Genomic DNA, 18,724 nt, shown 5'->3' with positions numbered 1-18,724 from the left:
CCTCTCCCTCTCTTTTGCCCAATTAGTATTTAATAACTAATATAAAATGAAATAGCTCCAACAAGAGAAAGATTCTCTCCACCCCTAGAACAACCAACTGTTCTGCTGTTAGGGTGTGTCTGTGATACTTCAGAGGTGAAAGATTAAGTGTCTCCTTCAAATCAGGCAGAACAGGGGGCTTTACACTAAATCTCCCATTTCTGGGAGGTAAATCCGTTGCTAGGTATTTTGGGATACTGTCACTTTCTGGATTTTACCAAAGAAAGTTCAAAAGTCCTATTTTTGTTCCATCCTAAAATATAAAATGTTATAAAACATCAAAACTTTGCAAAACGGAAATCTTATTTTCTGGCCAGTCCTAGTTACAAAGTTCTTAGTTTTGTTTTTTTTTTTCAATTACATCCAAAAGACAATCAAGTCAATATGATTTCCATTTCAACTTTGTAAATAAGAAAATAGGATTCCTCAGGGTCTTGGTTTGGCAAGGTTTAAAGGACTTAGGGAAGTTTTTGCTTTCAGTATTGGGCTCCATTTCCTATTATTGTATAACTTTAACGAAAACCGTTCTATTTAAACGGAATTAGGCTACCTATTTTCCTTGTTTCACATCTACCAAAATAATCTGCATTGATGTTGAAAGGCAAGTCTCTCTTGAAATGCAAATTTCCCTCATAAACAACAAAATCATCTTCCTAACTTTTGTGAGCAAGGGACACTCAGAAGCACTGAGTTACTTCAAAGGAAGCTGGGCATAAGTAACTTACCTGACCTGTTTCTTCAAACCTCTTTCTATCTGCACTGTCAATGACATAGATCTGAAAAAGAAATGAGAGGAAAAGTTACTCTTCCCAGAAGACACTCTTCCACAGTATCAGGTGCTTAAGTGAACTGAGCCTAATAATTATGCTTTTGGGCACAAGGATCCCCGGTATTATTTATAGTGAATGTTGACAAAACTTCATGACGTTCTGAAAGGAGAGGAACCACCTCTTTTAAAGCTGGGGGGCTGGACAGCCACGTGAGTAGTGCCAGAAAGGAGCTGGGGGCAGTACCAGGGACGCTCTCACCATCTCCACAGCATTTATTACCTAAAGAGAACAGGAGACTGCCAGGTATCTTTTCAAATGACCCACTTACAAGCTGAAGCTGAGCACAGGAGGGCAAACCTGGGGAGCTAGACACGATCTTTCACCTGAGCAAACAGTGTACAAGCACTGCACTGGTGTGACTATGCCATGCTGCCCTCTAGCAGGACACAACACCTCCTCAATAAGCCACCAAGGCACATAATGGCACTCAGGGGACAGACGAATATATTGGTGACATTGAGTTCCTCTCCATCAGGCGATCCTACTGCAACTTCCTGGAGCAGGTGATTGGGGAGGAGGGCTGGATCCAGCCTGCGAGACCCCATCTTCAGCTGCCAGCTTGTCCACTAGGACGATGGAGAAGACAGGGAACAGCTAGCTCACAAAGCCTGACAGCAGAGTCCTGCCATCCTCTCAGGGCTGGGCACCACATCTCATGGTTCACAAGGAGGTCCCAGCTAGACACTTGTCCCCTGCTATGGAGAAGGGTGGATCCCCTGGCCCGCAGGCTCAATGCCTCAGGAGAGGGCCTCCACCCTTTCCAAGCAGCATGGCACGTGCTGATTTCTTTCTGTAACTGCAAATGAGCCTTTGCAGTGAAGGCAAGCTCTAAGTCTGCACAGGCTATGAGGCTCCTCAAAGGTCCCCCTAAATAGGTAATGATTAAGTCCAGCCAGCCTCCTTTCCCCTAGGAATGCTACTGCAGTTTAGAGAGCACAGGTATCAAGCTACATCTAAATAAATGGGGAACCTCAGTATAACACTCAGGCCAAAACAGCCTGGCATTCATAGAATGGCACAGGCTGGAAGGGACCTTAGAGATCATCTAATTCCTTTTTCATTACTTGGTATGGGAAGGTTTTTGAAGGAGAACGGTGCTGGGACAGCAGACAGGGACAGGACTGGTGACAAACACTGAGCATTTTGCTTCCAGTACCTGCCATTCCCCATCAGCAGTGATTGAAGCTGCTAGCATGTCATCTGCATGCTCTTTGGTGGCTTACAGGGAGCATGTGTCAGCCTGGTTTTCAGGGAATAGATGAGCACAGCACCCCACCATCAAGATAAATGGCATCCTTGCAGGCAGTCTCAGCAAAAGACTCCACGCTTCCAGGATACTTTCGACCAAATACTAGGGGGAGGGAAGATCTCTAGCAGCAATAGCTATTAAACTGTAGGCACTCTCTTAATGAACAGTGTTAGAGTTGTTTGAAATGGGACCAAACACGCAGCAGGAGAATCTGTAAGCCAGGCCCGAGGAGGTGACCCAGCAACCTCGCAGACCACTCTGCTGATCACTTGGGGTCCGTGGTCCTCCCAAGGCCGGGCTGATGCACACTGACAGAGGCTGGGGACACACAGCAGGGCTGGAGGCAGCTGCGTGGGCACGCATCAGCTGTGCACGCACTTGGTGCCACGTGATGGGGAAAGGCCTGTGGGGACGGCGTGACACACCGCCTCTCCCTGCAGCGTGATCTCAGGCACGTGCACCAATACTGTATCGGCTACACCCGTCCTCTCTGCCACTCCCAGGCATTCACTCCTGTGAATCTGGGGAAGAAACACAGAACAAAAGAAAGGAAGAAGCTGCAGGGCTGGCATTTGTGCTCTGGGGTGAAACTGGACTGTCATCTGCCCCACTTCAGGACATCTCAAGAGAAGCTTAGCAACACATGAACGCCATAGTCGAGTGCTACTTCTCAACTGAAAGGCGGCACCTTCCAGGTTACAGAGCTTCTCTAACCGGCAAGGAAGAGCTCTGAGTCCCAACCAGCCAGGCTTTCTCCTGCACCACTCTGTTCCTTGCTAGGGAGCTATTTTGCAAGATGAGAATTGGAGACAACAGTACTCAGGGCTAAAGCCACAAAAGCACAGCACAGAGAAGGTAAAGTATGTGTGGAGTGCCTGCTTCCAAACCAGAAAGCACTGTGCCAAATAGCTGCAGGTGCCTGTCTGAATATGCAATCAGCCAGATATCCACACCTTATTTGCCTGGGTTAAGCTTCCAAATACCACAGGTGTGTGATGCAAGACCAAGCTCTCATTCAAAGGCACCTGCATGGATTTGAATTTGCAATCACTTCCTGCTTTTTAAAACCCTTTAGAGGGTCCTTTCTCCTTTGAGCAACATAGTTTAGGAGAAGACAGAAGAAGGGAGTCCTGGGAACTGTAGCATATCTCATCTCCACCTTGCATTTATGGCCAGGGCCACACAAGAGCCCGTTGCTGGCTGTGGTGCTCTGTAGCACGGTTTGCCAGTTTGAACAGCCATTGAGTACACCATGTTGGAGAAATGGAGCTTCAGAAAGAAATTCCCGTAAATTCGGATGCCTTCACTGAGCAACAGGCCAACACAAAACCTGAGGTAGGTGAGCTGGACAGAAATTGCAAGTGGTGGGACTAGATGAAGAGATAACATGAGGGATAAGTTGGCTCAATTCATGGAAGCAAAATGGGATCAGGTTTGTCGGGGGTAAAATTACTGGCTAAAATGAGGGTGAGGGCTGGCAGAAGAGAGAGAGCAAGAGAGTCCTCACCATATACTTGATCCCAGTTTGGTGTCTATGGACATAGCAAGCACTGCACTAACATGCTGACTGCTCCCAGTCTGGGACCAGTTGTCAGCACGGAGTGGAGGCAGGGCAGCTCAGGTCCGTGTGCACACCAGTTCTTCCCTCTGAATTCACACCATCACTTCTCCTGAACTGATTCTGCTTCTATCTACCCATTTTCTTATATGAAAAGAAGGGGTTTCTCTGTAAATTGCTTTAACTGGAGTGGGAGGAGGGCAGGGAAAACAACTGCTTTCATCTCCTTCAGTCTTCAAATTCCCTATTTTTTTTCCTGCACGTTCCATGCAGCACATGCTGTGAAGTGGGAAAGCTCACAGGCTGGTGTAGCTCATCGCCAGCAGAGTCTTCCAGATACCGTTCTGTGGTTGCACAGTCTCTGCAGCCTGGGCACCTGCTGTAGCAGGCAAAGATCCCCTAGCTGCTGCTTTGCGGTGTTGCCTTTGATCTGCACATCTACTGCAGATCATACAGCTGCAAAGCTTGGACTCAGCAGGCACAACCACCTCAGAGCCATGCTGTGTCCCCCTTCCTGATGGCCACAGAGCAGCACGCAGAGTGTGTCCTGATAGTTTCTCAAACTAGGTCTTTTCCCTAGGAAGATGTCACCATTACTCTTTGCAAAAGCAACAAACTGGGTTTATGCTGTGGTGGCTGACCTCAAACATCAGATTCCAAATTAAGGCTGAAAAACAGGGATCTGCAAAAGAGATTACTGAGGGTTTACCAGCCCCATTTAAATAACAGTTTCATTTGACTTTTTTGCCTCAGTCTTCACTGGCAAGTGCTCCAGCTGCACCACCCAAGTTGCAGAAGGCAAAGGCAGTGACTGGGAGAATGAAGAACCACCCACTGTAGGAGGATCATAGAATGGTTTGGATTGGAAGGGACCTTCAAGATCATCAAGTTTCAACCCCCCCTGCCATGGGTAGGGACACCTCGCACTAGACGAGGTTGCTTAAAGCCTCATCCACCCTGACCTTGAACACCTCCAGGGATGGGGCATCTGCAGCTCCTCTGGGCAATCTATTCCAGTGCCTCACCACCACATTGTAAAAAATTTCTTCCAGGTTAGAGACCATCTAAGGAACCTGAAGGTACACAAGTCCATGGGATCTGATTAGATGATTAGATGCATCCATAGGTCCTGAGGAAACTGGCAAGTGAAGTTACTAAGCCACTATCCATGATATTGGAGAAGTAACGGCAGTCCAGTGAAGTTCCCACCGACTGGAAAAGGGGAAACATAGCCTTAATTTTTAAAAGGGAAAAAAGGAAGACCCAGGGATCTACAGGTAGTCGGCCTCACCTCTGTGCCTGGCAAGATCATGGAGCAGATCCTCCTGGCAACTATGCTAAGGCACATGGAAAATAAGGAGGTGATTGCTGGCAGCCAGCATGGCTTCACTAGGGGCAGATCGTGCCTGACAAATTTGGTGGCCTCCTACGACAGGGTTACAGTGTTGGTGGTTAAGGGAAAAGCAACTGACCTCATCTATCTGGACTTGTGCAAAGCATTTGACACTGTCCCGCACGACATCCTTGTCTCTAAATTGGAGAGACATGGATTTGATGGATGGATTGCTCGGTGGATAAGGAATTGGCTGGATGGTCGCACCCAAAGAGTTGCGGTCAATGGCTCAATGTCCAAGTGGAGGCCAGTGATGAGTGGTGTTCCTCAGGGGTCAGTATTGGGACCGACACTGTTTAACATCTTTCTTGGTGACATGGACAGTGGAATTGAGTGCACCCTCAGCAAGTTTGCTGACGACACCAAACTACGTGGAGCGGTCAACATGCTGGAGGGAAAAGATGCCATCCAGAGGGACCTTGACAGGCTTGAGAGGTGGGCCCGTGCAAACCTCACAAAGTTCAACAAGGGCAAGTGCAAGGTCCTGCACGTGGGTCGGGGCAATCCCAAGCACAAGTACAGGCTGGGCGGAGAATGGATTGAGAGCAGCCCGGAGGAAAACGACTTGGGAGTGCTGGTGGATGAGAAGCTCAACATGAGCCGGTAATGTGCCCTGGCAGCCCAGAAAGCCAACCACAACCTGGGCTGCATCAAAAGGAGCATGGCCAGCAGGTCAAGGGAGGTGATTCTCTCCCTCTACTCTGCTCTCGTGAGACCCCACTTGCAGTACTGCATTCAGCTCTGGAGTCCCCAGCATAAGAAGGACATGCAGCTGCCGGAGCGAGTCCAGAGGAGGGCCACAAAGACGATCTGACAGCTGGAGCACCTCTTCTATGCAGACAGGCTGAAGAGAGCTGGGGTTGTTCAGCCTGGAGAAGAGAAGGTTCTGAGGAGATCTTATAGCAGCCTTCCAGTACTTAAAGGGTGCCTACAGGAAAGCTGGAGCAGGACTTTTTACAAGGGTATGTAGTGATAAGACAAAGGGCAATGGCTTTAAACGGAAAGAGGGGAGATTTAGATTAGATCTCAGAAAGAAATTTTTTACAATGATGGTGGTGAAGCACTAGAACAGGTTGCCCAGAGGAGTTTTGGATGCCCCATCCCTGGAAGTGTTCAAGGCCAGGCTGGATGAGGTTTTGAACAACCTGGTCTAGTGGAAGGTGTCCCTGCCCATGGCAGGGAGGTTGGAGCTTGATGATCTTGAAGGTCTCTTCCAACCCAAACCATTCTATGATTCTATGACAATGTTTTCTAAACCTTCAGCACAGCTGGGCCCTTCAGGACTCTGAATGAGCCTTGGAGTAGAGAGCCTTATTCCCAGCTGCACTGATTCTTCTGTGGAAATGCACTGAAGCTCCTGACAAATTAGTGAGTATGTGTGTGTGACAGGAGGGAGGAAGGGCGTCTTTCCAATAGAGCTTCCCATTTTCCCATGAGAGCCCTGCAGACCTTGCTTAGAATAGCCTTTTCTCTGTTCCCACAGGCAACAATTGGTTGGGTGGGGAGAGGCCTAGAGCCCCCAACTTGACTTCATCCTGGCACACGCGGCTGCATGTTAGAGGTGATCTTTGAAATTAATCAGGACAGCACTTGGAGGGTGCCAGGATAACGTGCTCTGGCATGGAAACACAAAGGTTCTGCAGTGTAAATATAATTGTAGTCATCTGTAGTTAACTGTAAGGTAATTACAGCTAAGTTGTCAAAAACATTAAAGGACATTCTTATTATTAAAGGAGTGAAAGAAAAGACAAGGAGTCTGTGTCCTTCAGCCAGAAGCTTTCCTATCTAATGCCAGACATAGCATTTAATTCTGCTGTGCCTCAGTTTCCCCAACTAGAAAACAAAGGCCCCATACTGACCTACCTCTACACATGAGACTTAAGTCACTAATGCCCATGACAGGCCTTCAGAGTCTCCAGTGAAAGGAGCTATAGATGGGTAAACTACAAGTTACTAATGTTCTTTCATTTGAAGGAGACTGAGATGAGAGGAAAGGAACTGGCTATAACCAGCACCATCCTGTGAAAGTAAAAACATACAACTGAATTATTTCTCCAAACATCACTGTATTTTTCTTACTGCACCCGACCAATCTTGCCATTTCACTCAGAATAACTCCTGCTACAATGGCAATGGTGTTGCTGAGGACTGGGACATTACATTACTTGTTCCTGAATTTCTGGCTGGAACCTTGGAAAGCCATTGCATGAACACAGCATTCAACTGCAGCCAATACTCACAAGGATATCAGTGTTTTCAAAATAGTTCCTCCAGTATGGCCTGATCTTCCTCTGTCCGCCTATGTCCCATACATTCAGCTTGAAGCCTTGAGACTGTACACTTTTGATGTTAAAGCCCTGGAAAGAGTGGAAACAAAGCCACATAAAGCATAAACCTGAATGGCTGGAGCACTTTCATAAGCAGACATTAACACCTTATATATCCCATGCCTGCAATGTGCAGTGAGATGGGCTGGGCAGCCACAAAGATGGATCGGCTGTGGGAGAGGGCTGGCGAAAGTGAACACAGCTGCCAAACCATTAGTTTGTCAGTGTTCTTGGGTCAAGGCTGTCATGGCTACAGAAACACATGATGCAGTTAGTGCCCTGGGAGAGCTCAGCAGGGTGGGTGCAGGAAGAGGTGGGAGAGCTGCAGATAAGGAGAAAACAAGGGTTCTGTGAGAAGCAGGACTGAGCTTGTGAAAGCCGAGTAGAGAGACCCAGCTAACACCAAGCCAGAGGTCTCAGCTCAATTCGACCCGACACAGCTAATGCCGAGCTTAAAAGAGCAACAGCTGCACGTCTGAAGGGTCCATTTCATCAATTAGAGCACCAATTGAAAGGGCATTCAAGTAGAAAAACAGGATGTGGTGTGGGCTGGCAACGTGCTGCCATATCACCCAGGGGACTGGGGCTTGGAATCGGGGTGTCAGGGCTGGGAGCTTTGGGAGGCAGCTACAGGGTGGGGGGAAGCATCTCCCATAGCTCTCTAGCAACCTCCTCTGGTCAACATAGGAGCGATGCTGCAGTGCTTCTGATGAGAGACATCCTCTCCTCAACCCCCGAGGCTCAAAGGGGAACAGAGGCATCAAAGAAGGAGTGCTGGAATATGCAGGAGCTGGCTGGGTGAAAGATGCAAGGAGATAGGGGCTTGCCCAATGCTGCAGCATCCCCTGGACACGTTCCCTGTTTGGCAAGGACAACAGGAATAAAGTCTCATCCATGCAAGCCTAGCATGACCCAAAAGCCTTCTGCAGAACTCCATGGCACTCATCCACTTTTGCACTACCTGACACATCTGGCCTGATGCTCTATGGCTCCTTCAGGGAGCCTCCTCTTATGCAGAAAACACACAAACTTAAATGGTGCACCAGGCTCCAGGTGCTCCCCCTTTTACTGAAATACTCTGCTGAATTATTAGTGCTTTGTATAATAACACAGGTGGGACCACAAGAACTGCCTTGGGCAAGGAAAGGCCTTCCTCACCTGTGTTGGTGTGATGTGGCTGATGTCCTCAGATGCCAGCTGTTTCAGGAGTGTGGTCTTGCCTGCATTATCCAGTCCCAAGAGGAGGATTCTCACCTCCTGGTCTGGGGCACTTTTCAGTTTACGCAGGATTGACAGTAAACCCTAAATGCACAAGAGAGATGGTAGCTGTTATTTCCCCTCTTGACTCTCTCCCCCCACAATGCCATGCCCTCCTCCCTTGAAATGGGTGCTGTATGACAGTGGATCTCAGGGCACCTTGAACCCCCTTCCTGCAGTCCCTATTCCCATTTCCTCTTCTACTCCTCCCCCTCACCCACTCTCAGAGAGCATCAACAAGGTCTCAGACAGCACAAATGTCACTCAGTGGGGTGCACCACACTGTCTGCATCGCTCTTGTCACACAACCGTTTGGCATTCCCTGTGCCAGGAAGACAGTGCCTACGGATATCACACGTAGGAGCTGCAAACCAAGTCCTTGCAAGCTCTTCATTATCTTTATCAGAGGGAAAACCCCATTAATTTAATCTCCTTCCTAGTTAACTGTAGGTTACTGTGTACCTGACATCAGTTCTTTTCATAGTAACTCCCTGATCATCTCAAACCCCGTTTATCTGTCTAAAACATGCTGGACCCATGGGGCACATGCAGTTCTGATTCTCGGGGAGTAGCACTTAACAACTATCTCAGATCACCACACATCTTTGCTAAGAAAAGCACAGTGGATTTCAGTCATTAGCCAGGCTCAGCTCTCTGAGCTGACAGTATCACTCAGGATTAGGAAACAGAATATGCAGGTCAGCTCATTTACAACCACGCACGTTACAGCAGCACACACAAGCTTTTGTCGGTGCCATCGTTCGGAGACCTGACCTCTCTAAAACAGCTGGAAAAATATTCTGGATCCTGGCATGAAACTGAGACACGCGAATCACCCCGCTTCCATCTGCCTCTCACTGCCCAGCCTGGCCCCACAGGAGAGGGGCAGTTGCAGCCAAGGGCACAGAAGCAGGCTGTGAGTCCACCTGCAGCCTGGGTGTCCTTGGACATGTTGCTGCACTGCTCTGCATTCCCCTGCTCAGGAGGGATTGCTCCTCGGAGCCTGAGCAATGCACACTACGCCAAGACCCAGCCTGGGGACACAGATGCTCTTGCAACTAATTTGCCTGAGCAAATCTGGAAGAGGAATACACCTACAACCCAATCTGGAGCCCTCGGGACTCCTGCTCGGTCTCTCCCAGACAATTCCCATGTCCTGAAGGGCAATGGCAAGGCGTTTCTCTTCAGCCCACTAAGATCCAGAGCTGGAAACAAAGTTCAAATATCAGCACAAACCTGGGCCCACAGGGGCCCATCTCTCAAGCTTTTTTGTTCTCTTATTTGCAAAACGGAGACAATGCTCCTTGTCGACCTGCAAGAGTGAATCAGTTAAATGTCATGAAGTGCTTTGTTGCTATGAGGAACTACACCCTCTAAATATTCCTGCTGGGAGCCAAGGACTATTTGAGCCGTGAAGGTTGCTTCCGATCCCCTCCAGATCACAGCAATCAGAAACCTGTCCTCAAGATAAAGAGCTGTGGGATGCAGTACAACTGTCACTGCTGCAGCACGTCCCCCGTCTATAGCAGTGCCCTTCTGTCAACTCCTGGAGAGACCCAACTCGGCTACCTGGAAACCGCCACTTTCAACTGCTCATCGCAGCGCTCCGAGGTGGGGAGCATTTTGGAGAGGACATGGCACTACAGGTCACGATGCCAAAGCTTTCAGTATCGCAGGACGAAAACACACTGAGATTCAAACGCACGTGAAGCTCGATCCACCCCTCTAAGCATTTTCAATTTGCAAGTAATTTATTAGCTTTCCATTTAATTACCAGACACAGCTCAAAATACATGCACAATGGGTAACAAACAGGGAGAAGAGAGGGAACTTAGTAAAACTGGATTTGACGGATATCTGTAGAAAGCTGCAGGATTGCCACTGTTGCTGTGCTTTTAAAAAAGCACTGTGGAAAGCTGAGGTTCAGAAATTCAGAGCTTGTGCAAGCAACAGCAAAACTGCTGTCTTACAGCCCAATAAGTGGGCTCAGGATATCACCTCTATCATAAACAGGCTGGTAAAAAACTGGGAATCCAGGCCTCACTCAAGAGCTGTTGATCAGCAACAGGCTCTGCTTGGTAGAGGGTGACATGCCTGCACGGTACAGACACGGTAAATCCCCAAACTGCTTTTAGTTGAAGCGTACGGGCCTGGAACATCACGTGTTGAGCCCTGAGGGCCAGATGCTCACAGCTGGTTCTCACCCATGGGCTCGTAGCTAATGAATTTGAAGGGCTGTGTTCAGTGCAGCCAGTCACTGCAAGCCCTCCCAACCCAACGGCTCATTTCCCCGGCCGCAGTGCCCAGCCCAAGTTCTGCCCCAACGGCGGTCTGTACTTCCACAGGTCTGAGGGAGGAGAAAAGGAACATCGACAGAAATACCTCTAATGCTCACTTGTTTACATGCATGTCCTAAGTGCCCTCAACATCCTTAAGAAACACAAGCTTTAACTACATGACTAGCAACACACATTTTCTTTTCACCTGCAGTCAAATTTACAGTTGCGTTTGTTGGCTTGTAAATCCACAGATTTCAGCTCGGTGTGGACAGACCCCACAGGAGCAGGAACTCTAAATTTCACACATTCTCTCTCCTTTCCAGGGAAACATTAAATTTCCAGTTCTTACGGGTCTGACCCAAAGCCAACTCACACCAGCCAAAGTACTACTGCCGACTTCAGAGAGATCTGAATCAGGCCCTATTATTTTAGTTTATAGCTCACAGTTAAAAAAAAAGAAGCTGCTGAAATGCTAATCCTATTCACAGCACCACTTGCTTAGAGCAGAGCAGCATATCCCGGAGCAGATCAGGATTAGGAGCCTTTATATTTCAGAATTCAACTCCAAAATACCGAGCGCAAAGAAACGTATTACAAAGTATTGCTTATCTACCACAGAGCAATTCTCAGGGGTCGGGAAGAGGAACAGTTGTAAATGTTAATAGACCTTCTCCCATTGTAGACAGATGCTATTTCTGGGCTAGTATGACAGCCTACGAGAAAACGATCAGCATCGTTCCATATTCTACTCAAGTGACACTGCTGCATGGCTGATCACAGGATTATCCGGGGTAGCCAATAGAAGAGAGGATATTTATAGAAATAAAAGTACTCTCTAAGGTATAAAGTAAGCTGATTTAAAGGCTGGAAAACAAGCAAGCCAACATAGAGAAGTGGACTTTACTTCAGTAGCTGCCGGCATAGGTTACACGGTCTGTATGCACAACTTAAATGAAGAGCCAAACAATAGTTCTGGTTACTACGATTGTTACTGTTTTGCAAATATTATTTAAAGCTCACATACAGCATTCTCCCTCTAGTTAGTGGAGATTTAACATGAAGGAAAGCCATGTACAGCTGGGTTTTTAACTTTTTTTTTTTTAATTGGTCTTCCAAACACACTGGCTAGGAAGACAGAAAGCATTTCCTGACAGCTTAGTAGACTGGAAAAAATAACTCAGCCGAGTTCCCTGCTGCATGTCACCACTATGTGGGACAAGCAACACTTACTACACGCAGGCTGATGGACAAGCACTCCTCTGCTCGCAAACACAACGCTGAGACTAACTTGAGCCGATGAAAGTCAGAAAGCAACGCCTTGTTATTGATGGGAGATGTCAGGTAGAGAGCCATGAAATGGGAAAATCTGGTGCAAAGACAATGCTCAGAAGCAACAGGAGAGGAACAGGCCTTTGAAGTGGGGCAGCAAACAAAGGTCGCAATGCTGAGACTTAACCTGCAGTGAGCAGGGAGGATGCCCAGGATGCCTGCACGGCAGCCAGGCCAGCAGTACTCACTCACTGGGGTGTCCAGGGCGAGGAGCAGGACAAGTCTCAAGCAGGATGGTGGAGACATTAGCTGGCTGAGGACATGCAGAGACGACTCACAGGAGTGTAAGGGCGGCGTGTCATTTGCACAAAACTGAGCAGACTGCGGCATCTGTAACAGTGAAGCGAACTGCAGACGCCGTTCAGATAATGAACGGCGCAGCGTGGCAACGCGTGCAGCCTTTGAGAGGGGCAGCCACACAGAGCAGCTCAAGGCTGGGCACAGTCAGCCAGCGACTGCTTCGTGGTCACCTCTGGGTTAAGCAAACTATGTTTCTATCAGATTGGCTTGTTTAAAAACATCTTTGTCCTTGGTGGAGAGGTCTTCTTTACAAGCACCATGAGGAGACTGATGGGGTCAGCAATGAGGAGACTGCATTTTCCAGACAGTGAGTGGGGACATACAAAAAGGAAAAAAGACTCCTGACAATTACCATGAAATCAGAGTGGGGCATTAAATTCAGAGATGCAGCTAAATGGGCAAGAGCACTCATAAACACATCGAGCATGAAAGCAAAGCTAACCATCTTATTAGTATCCTTCAGAAAACAGGGATGTGTGGTTTTATGAAAGTATATCATTGCTAGGTTTAAAATACCCACTGAATTATCAAAGGACTTTCAGTTACAGCGGCACGCAGTAATCCTCTTAAAAAAAAATACAGACATATATAAAAATACAGTGACATTTATAGTCCTAGCTAAGGATTTTGTGGGTTTATTCAGCTTTAAATCCACGCTGTATATGGGTGTTTTGAACTAGTTGATGCATGTAACTACATCCTGTACCACAGAAGCCACTGAAAGGAAGATTCACTTTATAGGCCAGAGCAAAAATTGGTTTGGGACAAACAGAGCATTGAGATAATCTGTTTAAATATTCTATCAGATTGGCAATATAAAGCCATAATGGAAAGAACAATTTCCCCTTGTACTGAGGGCTGGATACGCAGGGCATGAATAAAGCACGACCCACAAGCCGCTGCAGAGCACAGTTGATTCCTATTAGGAAAGAGAAGTAAATGTATTCTGTTTAACTTTATTAGCCACAAAGCTCAGATAATAAATTTAAAACAAAACCACCCTCAGTCACCAGCAGTTCCTTATCTACTAGATGTGGATAGTTAGCTAGAATCAAAACAATTCACTGAGACACAATACAGCCACAAAGCTCAGCACCTCAGCCTACCACCGCAACCGCATCTCCCCCATCTCTATACCCCTGCAGAGCCGTCCTCTTCCCTGCTGCTGCAACCACAAGTCACTTGTCTTCACCCTCAAGGCCCTTCCCAACCAAGCGTGTTTGCGGTGGAGGTGACGGCTCCTGTCTCCCCACGGCTCGTGATGTCAGCCCCAGCACTGCCGAGCTCTATTCTCAAACCTTTGTGCCTTTCCTACAACCATGGGAGAAACTTCGCAAAATATCCATAAAACCACCCAATGATTCTCCTGCTAACTTCTTCTCTGCCACACCTACAATCCTTGATGAAGTTTAGGTGGCGAACATGCCAAGTTCAAACCTGTCTTGGGCTCTCCTTAGTCATATCGCTTGGTTATCTCTCACCTCAGACAGACCATATTTCCACGGTGTGGGGAACATCTCTGTGTTCTGCCTGCATTTTACTTTTAATCAAGTAATTAAATGGTGCTCCATTTACTTTTAATTAAGCAATATGGTAGCAGTTCACCATTTTTGAAGACAGTTAAAGACAGAGGGTGCACGTGCTGGTTTCAGACAGTCACGCAGGAGAAGCTGACATGGGGGAGGACGAGGGGCTCAGTTAAGCCAAATATTCTGCCTTCAGCAGTGGATATTTAAGGCTACATTTGCTGTCCAGGGTGCAATCCTGCACACACAGAGCTGGAGGAGGGGAGTCCTTCCTGACAACTGCACTGATTAGCTGGTGCCCTGAAGAATGACATTTGATTACCTTTATCTTCGGGTGCAGAACTGGAAATGTCACTAATGGTCATAAAATCACCCAGTCTTTTTCAAAATACAACTGAAGTAAATTAATCTATTGAGCAGTTTATTCAATACTTCTTACTCTGGCAAAACTCCCAAAAAATCATTTGCTTGCTGCATGTCTCCACCATATGGTGTCATTCAATGCAGACTTTCTTTCCTGCATTGAAATCCAAAATTTAATGGAGTCGAGTCATCTACAGAGTTCTTCCAGCTCAAACCTACTAAAATGGTTTTCTGCCAAAGAGGTCGCACAGCACTTTCCAGTTTGGTATACTAACCAATATCAGCATGAATCCGCCTGTCATAATTAAAATCAAACTCCTCTGGTTTTAGGAATTCTGAAGTAGGCGTTATGCCCTGCGCAGAGAGCTGAGCTGATGCCCAGCACCAGACAACATCAGCAGTCTTTGGTTTCAGAACTTGAAAGTCTTGGCCAGTTGCTGCTATACTGTCCTATCTGCAGGTAGTTTCTCATATCAACATCGAAGCCATCAGTAAAATAAACCAAAAAACATGACATAGAACTGTACTGGGAAACTAAAGCAGCAAGGTACTACCAAAGCTCTTGAAAGCATTTTTTTTTTTTAATGGGGCCATTTTAAATAGAGCCTTAAAGCCAAACAATGAGGGACAAAGGAAAAATTCTAGGTACGAGGTATACCTACAGCAGGCGACAGACAGATGCTGGTTTTGCTAGAAACATGAGTTCAGGACCAGGGGAAAGGTGCCTGACTAAGCATATAGCTATGCTGGTTATTTCATTCTCTCCACCAGATCTGCCCAGTGTCAGCTAGACACTCCATGACTCAGTTTCCTCAACTGTAAAGCTGGGCCGTGCTTTGACAATCCTGGTTTTGACATGATGATGTCATCTTCAACCAACGGTTTTAGAAAAACACCGGCCATCCTCTGGCCCCACCATCTATCAGTGACATACCATCTCACTCAGTAAAGGCTGTTATTACAGTGATGAGGAAGCCACAAGCTCTGCTTCACACAGCATCTCCTAAACTTTGGAAAGCTGCATATCCTTTCACTGGGCAGCCCCCCTTCGCCCTTGCTGTGTGCCCACCGCAGATGCTGCTTAACAGCACCAAATGCTCCAGTGCTACACATCCCTCATGCTATCCAGTTTTATGGCTCGTCTTTCCCTCTGTGCTCCACCTATGACCTTCTACCACCCCTGCCCCACAGCTGTGAGAAATGCTGGTATGCTCTGCAGAAGGAGACGCTTCCCCTCTGTACTTACTCACTTGGATGAACACTGAAATAATTTAAACCTCAGCATTAACCCTCTTATCGCTGGAACAAGCAGTCGTTGAAGGAGGTTTAACTTCCCAGTGCAATCACGAGATGCCAGAAACACCTTCAGGGACAGCCACCGCGGCTCAGATGACAAGCAGTAAATTGTTACATCGAGCTGTCTGGATCATTTCTGACTGCTGACCCACACCCCCAGGCTGCCATAGCTGCTTTGGATATATTTGCTGGAGTTTCACAGAGTTTCTACCACTAAGGATTATCCTGTTTTAGTGGAAGTGAAGAATCCAGAGAGACAGTACAGAGCTCTGCAGTCCTCTGCCCAGCCCAGGCAGTCCACCAGGCACCCCAAAGCGTCACCCACCCTGCCTGAGAGGCTGCAATTCAAAAAACAACTCCCAGAAATGGAAAATAGACAAAGAGGCAGTAAAATCTTGTATCAAATGACACGAACACTGGAAGACACCCAGTCCGCCCTCTCCAAAGCACAAAGCGCTCAGATAACAGCAGCCAGATCCCAGACTACACAAGCTTATCGGGACATCACAAGGCAGAAGAGCAGATTTGGCTAGCAGCAGCTGCAGGCCAAATGTGTCCCACAAAGCACTGCACTGCTGGAGGCAGCTGCCTTCATCTTTACAGCAGATGTCCACTCTGTGATGACTTCGGTGTCTGGTGTGTCATGCTCCATCATCAACGGATCTAAAATAGAGCAGATCCCACAGATCTTATCTCAGTCTCTTTCTCTGTGGCCCAGCAGGTGGGGACGCAGCCAGAATTAACCCAGCAAAGATAAGGAGCTGCCTTTGCTCCTCTCACTCCTCCTTCTGTGCTGTCCACTTGCATGAATTCGTCTTGTGTCCAGAGGGCTCCTGGACAAAACATGGCTTCACCCTTGGGAAAGCTCTTTCACCACCGCTATCTTCTTCTGCCTGTGCTCTCTGCACACACTGCATCCTCAGAAGCGGCTCCTCCACCTACCACAGCTCTCTCTTACCACCCCTCACCGGGCAGCCTCAACCCTTCCTTCCAGTCCTCACTGGACTCTGCCAGCACCCTACTTGTCCCACTCCAACTACTCCAGCATCTAAACTCAACTTGTTTCCAACACCCAGTCCATCATCTGACCTTACCCCAACCTCAACAGACTACACTACACCCTCATCACCTCATCAGTCTCCCAGTATTGCCCTCCATCCTAACCAGATCCTCCACAGCACCCAAGACCCCAATTCCTCCCTTCAGTCCGCATTGCTCTCTGTCAAACAATTCATGTCTCCTCTTGAATGCTTCTTTCCTCCCTGTGTCCTCTCTTTCTCTCATAAGCATCAAAACTCCACTTCCAGCCCTTCCCACAGTGTATTCTTATCTCTTCAGATCAGATTGTCCCTCATGTCCCCAGCCCCTGGCAGAAACCTCCAGAGCACACAACATCCCAGCAAACTATCCTGGCCAGCCAATGTTGACTGGGTTTTCCCAGTGACTCACTATATTGTTCATCCCACCCAACTGGCAGGTTTCTTTCATAGAGTCATAGAACAGCATAGTCTGGAAGGGACCTTAGAGATCATCTAATCCAACCTCCCTGTCATGGGCAGGGACACCTCTCAACTAGATCAGGCCACTCAAGGCTCTGTCCAACTTGGCCTTGAACATCTCACCACGCTTCAGTCCTATCCATCCTTGAACACCCAACTCCTTCATCCAGGCTTTCTCTGCCATGATTGAACTCCTCTTCTAAGGCTGTTTATCAACAACTCGCCCATCCACCTCAGCAAGCTCTCCTCTACCTCCCTCAATTCCTGTAGCCAGGATCTAAACCCCAGGGTGGCCCCCTCCCACTTTGACTGGATTGTCCAGTGTTCCTTCACAGTCGCAGATGCTGCCAGGCTCTCCATAGTACTCAGGCCCTGAACACTGTTCTCCATCTCACCAGGCTTCTCCATCGTTCCTTCCCACCTCAGGCCAAGCAGGTCACTGCTGTCCTGTTCCCCAGTCCTCCCAACAGCCCAACCCTCCAGCACGCCTTCCACACCTTAACTGAATCAACTCCAGGCAGGCTGACCCCATCCCAGCAAAGGCCCCCCGCTAGCACCCTCAAGCCTCCCAGCCCCTGCCAGGACCCAACTCAGCCCCCTTCTCTGGGTCCCCCATAGCCTGCAGCTCTTGCCAGGACCCCAGCCCCAACCAGGGTCTCCCATGGCCAGAGGCCCCAAACTTACACTGTCTCCAGCCCCAGCAACATCCCTTTGGCTGAGTGCTCTCAACCCCCATAGACCCAGGCCCCCACGCCCGACTGGATGCCCCTGCCCTACCAGGCCCTTGGTGCCCCAGGCTCCCGCACTCCCCCGGGTGGGCACCCTCGGTCCCAGTGATCCCAGGCCTGACAGGGCGCCTGCCATGAGCCCCGATCAGGCACGCCGGCCCTATGGCCCGCGGCCAGCTCGCCCCCCGGCTGGGTGCCTCCGGTCCCCACCACCCCCTGCTCCGTAGCGGTGGGCGCCCCAGGCCTCAGGCCTGCCAGGCCCCTCAGGTGGGCGCCGCCGGCCCTCCGCTGCCCGCCAAGCTCAGGTCCCCTCAGGCCGCGGATCGGTCCCAGCGGGACCCCCGTCCCGGCCGCGCTCCCCTCGCCGCCCGCCGGGCACCCCCCGCCCCCGCCTCACTCACCATCCTCTGCGCGGCTCCGGGGTTACCATGGGCAACTGCGTCACACACACGCCGCCGCTACGTACAGCGTCAGCGCTTCCCGCCGTACGTACGGAACGCGCCGACGGCAGGCGGGAGGGGCGGAGCTAACCACGCCCCCTCGACCGGCGCATGCGCAAAAGGGGCCACCCTGCCGGGGGTGGGGGGGGAAGGTGGGTGCGATCGCTCGGGCCTTTGTGATTGGCTGAGGGCGGCCACGCGTCGGAGCCCGGGGGCAGGTGGAGGCCCGAGGGATCCGGGGACTGACGGTAGGGCCACGTGGGGCTGCGCCGCGCTGCAGCGCGCGGGGCGGGAGTGTGCCGGGCCGGGAG

General features: G+C 49.2%; 1 protein-coding gene across 2 annotated transcripts in view; it reads right to left on the bottom strand.

Annotated features, from left to right (window-relative positions):
- ARL3 (ARF like GTPase 3) overlaps positions 1-18,448 on the bottom strand; it is a 31,428-nt gene extending 12,980 nt beyond the window's left edge. For both annotated transcript variants that reach the window (XM_086617007.1, XM_086617006.1), the window contains exons 1-4: positions 18,375-18,448; positions 8,555-8,698; positions 7,310-7,426; positions 765-815 (exon numbers count right to left, since the gene is read on the bottom strand). In XM_086617007.1, coding sequence (XP_086473133.1) covers positions 765-815; positions 7,310-7,426; positions 8,555-8,698; positions 18,375-18,377 — 315 coding nt within the window. In that variant the 5' untranslated portion in view covers positions 18,378-18,448. The remainder of the gene's footprint in view (positions 1-764; positions 816-7,309; positions 7,427-8,554; positions 8,699-18,374) is intronic.
- Positions 18,449-18,724: the final 276 nt, after the last annotated feature.

Source organism: Tauraco erythrolophus, chromosome 9 (genome assembly GCF_009769465.1).
Source record: "Tauraco erythrolophus isolate bTauEry1 chromosome 9, bTauEry1.pri, whole genome shotgun sequence".
NCBI classification, from domain to species: domain Eukaryota; kingdom Metazoa; phylum Chordata; class Aves; order Musophagiformes; family Musophagidae; genus Tauraco; species Tauraco erythrolophus.
The sequence above is the reverse complement of the archived record's forward strand: the minus strand, read 5'-3'. Positions and strand labels throughout refer to the sequence as shown.